At 36.6% G+C, this 12974-nt stretch overlaps 1 protein-coding gene across 4 annotated transcripts in view; it reads left to right on the forward strand.

Annotated features, from left to right (window-relative positions):
* The window catches only part of LOC118179705 (gelsolin, cytoplasmic-like), a 301004-nt gene that overhangs the window by 140751 nt on the left and 147279 nt on the right, over positions 1-12974 (forward strand). For all 4 annotated transcript variants that reach the window (XM_085825276.1, XM_085825274.1, XM_085825275.1 and 1 more), the window contains exon 12: positions 1631-1717. In XM_085825276.1, coding sequence (XP_085681402.1) covers positions 1631-1717 — 87 coding nt within the window. The remainder of the gene's footprint in view (positions 1-1630; positions 1718-12974) is intronic.

Here is a 12974-nt window from a genome sequence, read left to right on the forward strand (position 1 = left end):
GGTTCGTGTGGATTTGGAGTGAATAACGACGACACTACTTGATGAAGTATCAAAACACACTTTATTGGCCAGTATTGTCAGGACAGCTCCAAAACACGTTTTTGCAGTCGTCGAAGATCTGCTATAAACACGCTTACACAATCAGCACAGCTTTCAGGTTATCAAGCTATCAGGTAGTGACAGCTTCACTGCAAAGCACCAGACTACAGCTCCTGACTCTGCTTGGTCATTCTCGGAACTCTACGTACTTTCGAGACTCTCCACGCTACAACTCGCGATGCACTTGACGACACACAGAGCACGGCTCCCGACTCTTCGGTTCAGTCGTACCCAGAGTTCAACACGCTCTTTCAACGATGCACTAACTGCGATGCACTAAGCACTTCGGTGAACTGAACGATCCACTCGGCAATCGCTGCCCGGTTGTCAACTCGATCGACTCCGCAGGGATTGACTCGTTAGACGAGACACCAACTCGATACTGACTATCTCGAGCTTTACGAGGCACTCTCACTCGCCCTCTCGACGAGGCATACACACTCTGACTGCAGACTAGCAGGGTTTATATATCTTTCGGCTTGTGTTCGAGAACATTCTGGGCTAAACCGGTAAGAATTCGTTCCAGAAAGTTCTCCATCCGTCCGTAGTATATCGCCAATTTTGTCGCCAAATGGCCGATTTCTCTCCAAATGTGGCAACCCTACCTTCCATTGCTATTTTATGGCAACCCTAAAACTGCTTTGCGGGGAAGCTATCTTACCGCGCCTAGACATTTCGTAACAGCATGATCTGAATGTAATGGCAACACGTGCTCTTGTATTTCCACATTATATTTAACTTTTCAGACTTGCATATTTGGGTTTTCATGAGAGTTACTATTTCTTTTAAAATATGTCATTTACAAATTTCAGCCTCCAAAATCTTTTGCATGGAATTGTAAATATTTAATGTAATATAAACATTTGAAAATTATAATGAATTTATTTTAAATATAATGACATGATAATTATTATTTTCCCCCAAAAATCTACTACTTGAATAGTTACACAGTTGTATTTAATTCAAAATAACAACTGAAATTTTCAGTTAGAATTATTATTCAGAGGAAAGGGGAAAATGTAAATGTTCTAATTTGCAGTCTCCAGATCTTTTTACTTGTAAAAGTAGGATACATGACGCATTTGCAGAAATGTTGTTTTACTGTGCATATAAGCTGTATAAATTGTACAGAGGACATTTAATGAATGAACGATGTGATGATGGACAAATCAATATTTTTTACATTTAATTTCAATAAAATGGAGATAATTTATAATTTTTTATATTTTTTATTAATATTTGCATTTAATATTTTAAGATAATTTTTCTCATAATTAACAAGTTTAATAATAGAATGTAACTAACATGGTGTTTTATGTTAAGTGTTCATATTTTGAAAATAATTTTGTGTTCCTTGAGAGAGAAGCTCACCTAAAAATTTACAGTTTTTTTACATTTTGATGAACATTTTTTTTTCCTTTTAGTATTTCTAAATTATCTGCATTATTAATGTATCATCCTATTTGAGAAATTTGTTTTCTAACTTTCAATATTCCATTCAGTATAAATTCAATCAATATTTCTTATTTAGGGAAAAACTAGCAGTCAAGATGAGAAAGCTACTGCTGCTATCATGACAGTGAAAATGGATAATGATCTTGGTGGTAAGGCTATTCAGGTAATCAATGTCATTAATAAATTTTACTTATTAAATTCTGCTAATTTCTTATCATATTTTATGCATATTGCATTTCTTAAAGCATTTCTTCATTGAACATTTGTAAACTAATAAATACAAAATAATATATAAGCAGTACTATAGCTAGGGAGAACAAGGAGAGTGTCTGTTCCTAGATGCCAAATTGATGTTACAAAATTTTAGAATTAAATGTTTTCCATTTTTGTTAAACCAGAAGGGGCGCGAAATTTTGAGTTGTCCCTGGGCACTGAAAAGCCTAGCTACATCTTTGTATATAATGCTATAGTTTTATCTTAATGCTTTATGAAAACAGAACATTCTTTAAGCTTTCTGTAATATAAAAGGACAAAAAACAAAGAAGCTATTTTTATTAATTTATATTGCAGAGAATTGTAAGCACTTCAGGGGGAAGATACTGTAATAGCACTAAAAGGAAATAATTCTGTAATAATATTAACAATATTCTGTAGCTGTAAGTATGATATGTTAAGTACTCTACCTTAAATACCGCTCTTCCTCGATTTGCATCCAAAAGTGATTCTATAACTACGTTCTGACCGGAAGTGGTAAGTTGAAATTAAGAAGCGATAGGAAACGAAGTTTAATTCAAAATTTAACTGTTAATAAAATTAACATAATTCTTACATAACTCCCGACCAGACTTTAAATAGTCGAAAATTAAAGGTCTCTAAACGGTCCTGTTTAAGACTTTAAAGTCTAAAATCTTTCTAACGTTAACTCCTAACTCTTTCATTAACTAGATTTCACTTTAAATTTTTGTTCTTAGAGCCAACTTAACAGAAAATCGTAAACTAGACTAAAGCTAGAAATTGACAAAATTTGACAAAAAATCGGATTTTGCTACAATCATCTTTTTTTTTTTTTTTTTTTTTTTTTTTTGTTTAATTCTGCTATTTTAATCTTGGTTCCTCCATACATGGAAGGAAATTAGTACTTTACAAAAATTTCCATATTCCTTATTCCTTACAATTACTTCTTTATTGCATCATTTGGCCTTCATACACTTTCAGTCATACTTAAACTTCTGTTTCCCTCATGCTCTCCAGAATGTGTTCTGAAATGTACTTAGGGTACTTATGTTGTGTTACCGCGAACAAAACTACCACTAAACAACATCTAACATTGTTAAATTTGACATACTAGACTTCACAAGACTACCTACACAAAAACACTTTCCTAATGTGCTAAGCGAAAACTTAAATTAAACTTTAAAGTGTTAGCTGGAGAGCCTAACATTAAATACACATATATATTCTAAAACATTCAATTCTTTCACAAATTCATTGGTACGGCGGACAAAATTTATCTCTTGTACAAGTTTAAATTTAGGATACTTTACCATATAAATTGAACATTTCTACTTTAACATAAACATTTAGATATTTACACATCACTTTTAAATTCACTTTACATAAAAAGTTATAATTGCTTAGTTACAATTTACCGTGTTTTTAGACGAAATCTTAACTTTAACTTCAGTATTCAAGGAATCTTTCCGACTAAACATATTCACAATTTAATTCTCGAAACTTGCGAGTTCTTATTAATATTTACTGCTAGCAGCTTCTCGCCAATTTGTGAACATAAAAATCTATGATTACAAGCTATTTACAACTAAGTACTCGCTATTTGCGATTTAACTTTCTACTTTTAAAAACTTTAGCAACTTACAACAGAAATGACATAAATTGAACTTTTTTCAAAGTAGAATAAGCAAAGATATTTTTCACTCATCTTTTTCTTTTTCTGTACTCCTCCATTCTGTTATGATAGAATTGTTCAAATGTCGGATACCTGAGGACCTCTAACCTTTTTCTGGAACTTCGATGCTCCATGCCGTTCGCTTCACTCCTTTTCCTCTTCTGCCCCTTGTCTAGGAATCTGGGATTCTTGCGGGACGGCTGCGGGTTTTGCAACTTCAGTCTCCTCTTGAGCTCTGGTGGGGCCATCCGCTCTTCGGGGTCTCTGAACTTGAGCTTGGACCTTCTAACTTCTTGGTCAGGCACTTGGGCCTCCCTCGTAATTGTTGCCACTGGAAAACGTGGTCTACGTTTTCTCGATTCTGTACGTCGTTGAAATTTCCGTTTCGCTGGAACCTCCTCAGCAGGCCTCACTCTCTTAGCCGGCGGTACTGGTGTTTTTGTTGAATCCTCGATTCTGGCTCGTTGGGCTGTAGGCGTTACCTTCCTCCGTTTCTGTGCGCCTGGACCTTTTCCAGCTTGGATCCGCTTGGTCGGTGATTGTTGCGATCTCTCCGTGTGCTTCCTTTTTGGTGTTGGGGGACTCCAGCTGAGCTTTTGAGCTGGCTGAATTCTTTCCTCCCTTCCAGGATTCTGTAAAACTTGAAAATAATTACGGCTGTAGTAAGATTTTATTTGATCAATATTTGCAACAAGTTCTTGGCCATTTTCGACCTTTAGATAAAAAGTTGCTTCCCGTATTCTCACAACTATATACGGCCCTTCAAACCTGGGTTCGAACTTTACAACCCTGTTTTCGGGTGCGAATGATAATGAGTGTTTCAACTTGTACTTTCTGCCCCACTTTATATTCTTTTTCCCTTCTATTTCTCTCATAATAAATTTTCTGTGTCTGCCTTGCTACATCAGAGTTCTTAATCGCTTCATCGACAGTTTTCTGTATGCCTTTTAATTTGAATTCTTCTTGCCTTTGCTGTACAAAAAACAGCTTATCCAAAGGCGTTAGAAATTTTCTTCCTAAAAATAACTCCGCGGGGGAGTCTTCTGTGTAGTATCGTCCTTTGCTGTTCTTAAGGCAAAACCTAACTCATTGACACAGCTGTCCCAGCAGTCATGGTAATTCTTAACGTATCCCCTAATAATTTTTACAATATTCTTATTTACGCGTTCCGAAATATTTGATTGCGGTTTATATGGTACCATTTTTAGATGGCGTATGCCAAGTCCTGTGCACAGTTTTTTAAATATACTGCTAACAAATTATTTCATTATCTGATATTACTTTTAGTGGGGCCCCGTATTTTAAAATATACTTATTTAAAAACGAATCTGCGACTATTTTAGCCGAAGCTCGTTTAAGAGAGACTATTTCTACTCATTTTGAGAAATGATCTACAATCGTTAACAAACATCTATTTTTATTCTAGGGTAGGGTCCGAGCAAATCAATGCCAAACATTTCATTTGGAAAAGTAGTCTTTATGTTTTTTAAATACCCGGCCGGGCTGTAATTAACATCATTTATTAATTGGCACAAATGGTACGACTTAACATACGCCATAATTACTCTTTGTAACTGCTGAAAATAGACCGCTTCGCTTACCCTCTGTACGGTTTTTCGAATTCCAAATGACCAGCCAATTCTAAATTTATGCAATTTTTTTTTAAATATTTAAACGTAGACTTGCTGGGATCACTGGCCGGTATTCCTGATTATCATTTGTTACTTTCGTATAGAATAACAGTTTGTCAATTATTTCGTAATGCTCCGCTCTATTGCGAATAGCTATTAAATCTATATGATCAAACATTTCGGGGTCTTCAAGATATGCGTAAATGTCTCTAAATTCAGGATCCTTTCTTAATTCTTCAATTATGGATTCACGGGACTCAGTAACTTTTGAATTGAGCATAGCATGTTTGGAGGAGAGTAACTTTTAATCGCTAATATTTTGGAATTATCGGTCTCGAAGCCCTTATTCGAAATCTTGTACCCAAGATACCACAGCTCCTTGCACTTTCTTGCATTTATTTTGAAACCGGCCTTGTCAAGCAAGGCAAAAACTTCTTATAAGTGTTTCACATGTTCGTCTATCGTTTGGCTGGTGACTATTATATCATCGAGATAAATTATTGTACTTTTACCCAAAACTGGCGTTAAAACTATATCCATTGCTTTTTGAAAAGTAGCCGGCTCTCTGCTTAAACCAAACGGCATTCTCAAGGAGGTATAGACGCTTGACTTTGTAATAAAGGCAGTCTTTTCAACATCTTCGGGTTTTACGGCGATTTGAAAATATCTAGACTTAAGTCTAAGGTTATCATAAACTTAGTAGAACGAATTTTTCTGATGATTTCATCAATTATTGGTAGGGAATACGTGGGCTACTTCGTTATCCTGTCAAGTTTGCAATAATCAACTGCAAAGCTGTATGCGTCCGGGTGCTCTGGCGGTAGCCCATTTTTCTGCCTGCAAAGGACCACCGGACTTGCGTATGGGCTAGTGCTTTTGGCATAATGATTTTATTTTCTAACATTGTTTTTATATGATGTTCCAGAATCTGTTTTTTGACTCAATCATATCGATAAGGTTTCGACCGGATTGGAGGGGGGTTGCCTGTATCAATAGCATAAGTCACTACCTGGCAGAAGCCAGGTTTTTCATTGAACAAAGAATTAAATTTTCTTACCAAATTTTCAATATTTTCTTTCTCTTCGGGCTTCAGGTGGTCTAAGTCCATTTCCGGCATAGACCCTTTCTCTTCTTCCACGTAGTCCATATGTACCTGAAACGTAAAATTCTGGAAATTAAGATTCGCGCCAGCTGCGCGTAAGAAATCGACCCCTAATATTACGGGTATTAGCAAGTTTTTTACCACTAAAAAATTAACTTTTAACACCTCATTTTTAATTTGTACATGTAGTGCGGTTTTTCCCAAACATACGGACTTTTTGCCTTGGGCGGCAATTTTTTTTTTTTTTTTTTGTCCTGTGGTTTTAAATAGTTTATAACGACGGAAGAAATGAACATTGAGTCCCGGTGTCCAGGAGGGCAGTGGTTGGTATATTATTTACAAGAATATGCATCTCCGGCATGGCTAGATTTTGCACCACCACTGTATTTAAACGAATATCTGAGGGTCTTTTCTTCCCACTCGGTTACCGTGCCATCTTCTCGATCACCGATGTTCGTTTAAATTTTGATTTTCCGCCCCCTCTTTCCGCTCCTTTTTTAATCCGAACGCCTTAGATTTACCAGAGCTTTTGCTATTGGACTTTCTACCTTTTCCCGTCTGCCGATACGCACTCTGCTGAACTTGCGAGCTGACGGTAAAAGGACGCGGTAGCGTTATCTCGATAAGTTCACTATCGGGCCTCTTCCCGTATAATAAATTAAATACTTGGATTTTTCTTAGAATGAACTCTGTCAACTCATCGAAATTGCTTTGGTATTTACTATACAATTCCGATTCTAGCTTTGCACGGTATTTAATAACTGGAAATGCTTTTGATAATGCACACTTGAAATTTTCCCAGCTGTACGATTTTGAACCTGGGTTCCCCAACAAAAAGTTGCCAATCTCTTTGTACCAGCTGAGGGTTTGACCTCTTAGGTTTGTAGTAGCGATGACAACTTTCTGCAGCAGGTTCACAGGATGCAAAGTGAAATGCAGGTCCAGTTGCTCCAGGAAAGTCATCACTGAGCCTTTGCCGTCAAATGTTGCGGCTGGCTTCATGGCGGCACGCATCGTTTCCACTATAAATCCGAATCCTTCCATTGGATTCGTGGACGTCTGAGGGATCTGAAATGTCGTAGGGGTCAACGTAAACTTCTGGTAAACTAAGTGAGCACCTGATCTTCGTTCTTACTAAAGTCTTTAGTAGAATTTTAAATTTTACATAAGAGCGAAGGTCAAATGCCCACTTAAAGTTTCAGGAGATTGACGGCATGTTTCTTTCGCTGGAACCGCTTTTTATGGAAAACTGCCATATAACTAGTTTTGTACAATTATCGTCCAGATTTTGTGAGTACTTGATCTTCATTATTTCTCTTTTTAGTAAATTTGCGTTTTATATATTATGTCATTTCAAAAAGTAAGCTTCGAATAGGAAGAATATTTGCACATTCTACTGAATTTCCTAGATCTGAAAAATTTCTGTTGCTTCTAAATTTTTTACCTTATATCTGCATATCCTGCATTTATTCCATTCGTCTTCTTATTACTGAAGGGAAAAATTACAATTACGTTGAAGACTTGGAATACTTCAGTTCATACGTATGAGAAGGAGGTTGAATAATGAGTGATGTGAAACTGATTAGTTGCATCTTACAAACATTAAAAATAAATCTTTTCATTTGATGTACGAGACACAGATGGCGTTGGCTATCATTGAAGTAGGAAGTGGTGTATTTAATTATGGCAAAGCACACTAGGGCTATCTGCCTAAGGGGAGGGATGCCTTCGTGGAGGACTTTTTAAGGCAAACTGGCTCGTATACACGTTACACGTGGGGAAAACCACGAAAACACCCATGCAGCCAGCCCGTTCGCGGGATTCGAACCTCGGACCGAACCACCAGTGTTCAGCGACTTTACCGCTCGGCCGCTGGTGGGCATATTGAAGTAGGAAGAGAAAAAGGGTTTTTCCCTTTCGACCTCGTGACGTGAACCGATTAAGATGTGTAATAACTTTAGGGGCCAGAAAATTTTCCCGAAAATTGTTAAATAATGTATATATTTTGTAGTGTAGATAGAATATAATTAGATAAATCAACTTCTTAGAGTTTTTATTCCGATTCAACATCACACTACCCAGGTAAGTGAGCAAGTTTTGTCTTTAGTTTTTCTGGATTGCTCGGTATCTGGGATAAGTGAAGGAAGTATTTTTATTTTAATGATATTTAATGGTAAGATTATGTTTTAGTAATAACAAAAATTGGCGTCCTCCGACAGGACTCTAAGAAATAAACTTAAAAAAAAATTATTTTAATGGTTATAGATAGTTTTTGATGTATTAAGGTATAATTAAGTTTAAATTCGAAACTATTTTGTAATGCATTTTGTTTTATTTTGAAAGTTAACTATGGAAGCTTTAAAGGCTAAACGGACAGGTTTACGCACTTCTTTTGCAAAAACTGCTAATATTTTAAAAACGGAGTTAGTAAAAGAAGATATTTCTGTAGATTTAGTACGAGATAAACTTACTAAACTACAAAACGTATATTCAGATATAAAAAATGTAGATGATAAAATTCTTGATTTGTTAATTGAAGACTGGAAAACTTTAGAGGATGATGTTACTAAAGAAATCGAAAGTCGCGAGGTGTATTCTGATGATTTCATAACACTAACTCGGCAAATTAATGAAAAATTGCAATTTACAGATGAAATCAATTTAGAAACAAGACCAAATGATGGTGCTGGTATTTGTTGTAGTAAAATCAAACAGTATAGACTTCCGAAAATCGAACTTAAGAAGTTTGATGGGGAATTGATAAATTGGCTACCGTTTTGGTCGCAGTTTGAGAAAATTCACTCTGACCCTGATTTATATGAAAGTGACAAATTTTCCTATTTGATTCAGTGTATGAAGCCCAGATCACGTGCTAAAGAATTCATTGAAAGCTATCCGGTGACTTCGGAAAATTATGATAAAGCTGTTTTAGCTTTGAAGGAACGTTTTGGAAATCTGAATTATTAGTAGAAGTGTATGTTAGGGAACTAATTAAATTAATTGTTTCTAATGTGAAGGCAGATCACAAGGATAAATTACCTCTTGATAAACTGTATGATGAAACTGAAGCTCAGTTGAGAGCCTTAGAGTCTTTATGTCTTAAATCTAGCGAAAACACATCGTGGTTATTTCCCGATGGTGGAATCGTGTGTCACAGAGGATGTTTTAAAGGCGTGGCAAAGGAGTTCGCTCTTTAATCAGCCTGAAGGAACTGATCTTTCTCGCCTTACCAACTTGATGATGAAATTTTTAAAGGCTGAAGTGGAGAGTGAGGAGAGATTAAAATTGGCGCGTAATGGACTCGATGGCGTTAGTCGTAAAGAAGGTGTGTGTGTGATTATGGCAAAGCCTCAAGGGCTATCTGCCTAAGAGGAGGGATGCCTTCGTGGAGGACTTTCTAAGGGAAACTGGCTCGTATACATGTTACACATGGGGAAAACCACGAAAACGCCCATGCAGCCAGCCCGTTCGCGGGATTCGAACCTCGGACCGAACTACCAGTGTTCAGCGACTTTACCGCTCGGCCGCTGGTGGGCCCGTAAAGAAGGGTATCATGATAAAGCAAAGAGGGAAACAAAAGGTAAATTTAAATTTAAGAAACAGGCAAATGTTCCCACTGCCACAGGTTTTCTTACAACTAAAGAACATGCATGTATTTTTTGTGGTAAAATGCATGATAGTAAAAATTGTTACGATGCACGTTCATTATCTCTTAATGAAAGGATTTCTAAAATTAAGGAGAAAAAATGTTGTTTAAAATGCTTGGAACCAAATCATATGGCAAAGTTCTGTAAACAGTTTATTAGGTGTTTTGCTTGTGGTAAATCACACTCAGTTATTTTGTGTCCAGACATTAATAATGAAACTGAACTTCCTACAGAAAAATCAGAAATAGACAACATACATACGGCTACAGCCAGGCAAACTGACGTAGCTTTAATGACTTTATGCGTAAGAGTAGCGGGTGTCAAAAAGCATAAAGATGTTAGAGTACTCTTAGATTGTGGTTCCCAGAAATCGTATATTTTGAAATCATTAGCCACTGAATTGGGGTTACCAATTATTTCCAAAGAAAATATTGCTCTTACTTTATTTGGAGGTACCAGAACAGAGGCAAAGTTGCATAACAAATATCGGGTAAAATTATGTTCAGCCAGTCCGCGTAAGTATTCAGATCTAGAATTTGAATTTTTAGATCAAGATAAAATATGTGGGGATATACCTCGGGTACCCAAGGGTCCGATATTAAAAGAATTAAAACGAAACAACATTCGGTTGTCGGATTTGGGAGCAGATTGTCCAAAAATAGAAATGCTCATCGGTAGTGATATTTATGGAAAAATTCTCACGGGATCAGTAAAACAATTAAAAGGAGGATTAACAGTAATCTGTACGAAACTTGGTTGGACAGTTTGTGATGTATCGGAGGAATTTGTTAATCATAAAGATAAAGATGCTTCCATTTTGTGCAAGTGGGCCACGACTTTAAAATCTCCGATCTTTGGAGCTTAGAAACGATCGGAATATTAGATGCTCATCAGAATTCACCTAACGCTGCTGAGGAAGAAATTGCCCACGAACAATTTTTAAACTCTCTTTCCAGAAACGAAGATGGTCGTTATTGTGTCGGATTACCTTGGTTAGTATATAACGCAGAATTGCCGTCAAATCGTCATGTAGCAGAAAAAAGATTGTTCAGTGTCAACCGAAAACTCAAGTCTTTACATAAATATGAAGAATATGATAGAAGTTTTAATGAATGGATGGAGGAGGGTGTAATTGAAATAGTACCAGACGATGAACAGAATTCTAAAGGGCACTACTTACCGCATCACCCAGTATTTAAACCAGACAGTGTCTCAACTAAGATAAGACCTGTTTTTGACGCATCATGTAAAGTTAATAGATCGCCCTCCCTTAATGATTACTTAGTAAAAGGACCAAATTTAATAGAAGAAATCCCTTCGATTTTGTTAAGATTTAGAGAAAAATGCATTGGCGTAACCTCTGATATCCGGCGTGCATTTTTACAGATTGAATTACGGAAAGAAGATAGGGACTTTTTAAGATTTTTATGGTGGGAGAAAGAAAATGTGCTGAAGGTTTTCCGCCATACGAGGGTAGTTTTTGGAGTAAAGTCCAGCCCTTTTCTATTAGGAGCGGTTATTTCAGTTCATTTGGCACAAGTACCAAAGGAACAAAGTTCTATTGCTCAGAAATTAAATAAATCCTTTTATATTGATAATTGTGTGACTTCTGTTGATAACGGAAAGGAGCTTGTGAATTTTGTGAAATATTCTACTGAGATATTAGCTGAAGCAAAAATGGACTTACGTATGTGGACCTATGACCCAGTAGAAAAAGATGTGGAACTAACCCAAAGTGCTTTGTGCACTGAGTCCACAATAGAGAATTCTGTACCAGTTTTAGGGATTATGTGGGACAGAATAGAAGATAACCTTTATATTGAAATTAAGTGTATTGGTTTCGGACAATTTGTCTAAAAGAGAGGTTTTGTCATTAACGCAGACAATGTTTGATCCTTTGGGTTTCTTGATACCTGTTTTATTGCCTGCAAAGTTACTGCTACAGGAAATTTGGGCGATAAAAGCAGACTGGGATGCTTCATTACCAGATAGTATCAAAAGTAAATTTTCGAGGTGGTATAATAAATTACAAATTTTGAATAAGTTGAGAATACCGCGACGTGTAGGTTTTGGAGATAGAAGTTCCTGGACACTTCATGTGTTTTGTGATGCTAGCCAGCATGCTTATGCCACGGTAATATTTTTGAGATGCGAAACTAAAGAAGAAACATTAGTGAGTTTTGTAATGGCTAAGTCAAGAGTCGCACCCTTAAAAGAACTTAATATTCCCCGTCTAGAACTTATGGCCTGTCTTTTGGGCGCGCGTCTTTCCAAATATGTGATAGAAGCTCTTACATTAGATGACATCCCGAAATATTTTTGGACCGATTCCACCACGGCCATATCTTGGATTCAAAGAAATGATGCGTGGGGGACTTTTGTGGGCAATCGCGTGAAGGAAATTTGCGCTTTCACTAAAGCAAATCAGTGGTCATATGTACCGGGTCGTTCTAACCCAGCTGATTTACCTTCTCGTGGTTGTTCCCCTCTTCAGTTTTCCGAATTAAATTGGTGGAGAGGGCCTGTTTGGCTCAAAGGCCCTAGAGATAGCTGGCCAAAATTAGAGGTTAAGCCAAATGAAACTTTAGTTTTTTCAGAGCGCAAGAAAGGCATAAATTTAAATGTAAATCTTAGTATAACTACAAAAGCGGATAAAGTTAAATGGTGTGAGAAGTTTTCTAAATTTTGAAAAATGTTAAGAGTTTTAGGTTGGATATTTAGATTTATCAAAAATTGTCAAAAGAAAATTGTAAATAAAGAGCCTTTTCTGTCTGCTTCCGAGATACAGGAATATAAAATTATACTTCTTTCACTTGTTCAGGGGGAGAGTTTTCCAGAGACTGGAGACTCCATCAATGGTCTTTTGACCGTACGAGATCAGAGTGGCTTAAGAAGAGTAAAAACGAAAATCACCGAACGAGATGATTCTTATGCATTCCGGTACCCGATTTTATTACCTTCTAAGCATTATATTGTTGACTGTTTAATTAGAGATTACCATTTAAAGCATTCTCATGCCGGCGTGCAAGCATTAACTGTTATAATTAGAGAAGAATTCTGGATCATTGGTGCAAGATGCCGAATTAGATCGGTGGTGAAACAGTGCATCCGTTGTAAACGATTTTCAGCAAAAC

The sequence above is a fragment of the Stegodyphus dumicola genome, chromosome 10 (genome assembly GCF_044657685.1).
Source record: "Stegodyphus dumicola isolate Sdum_Otavi_A_Nest chromosome 10, ASM4465768v1".
Lineage (NCBI taxonomy): Eukaryota > Metazoa > Arthropoda > Arachnida > Araneae > Eresidae > Stegodyphus > Stegodyphus dumicola.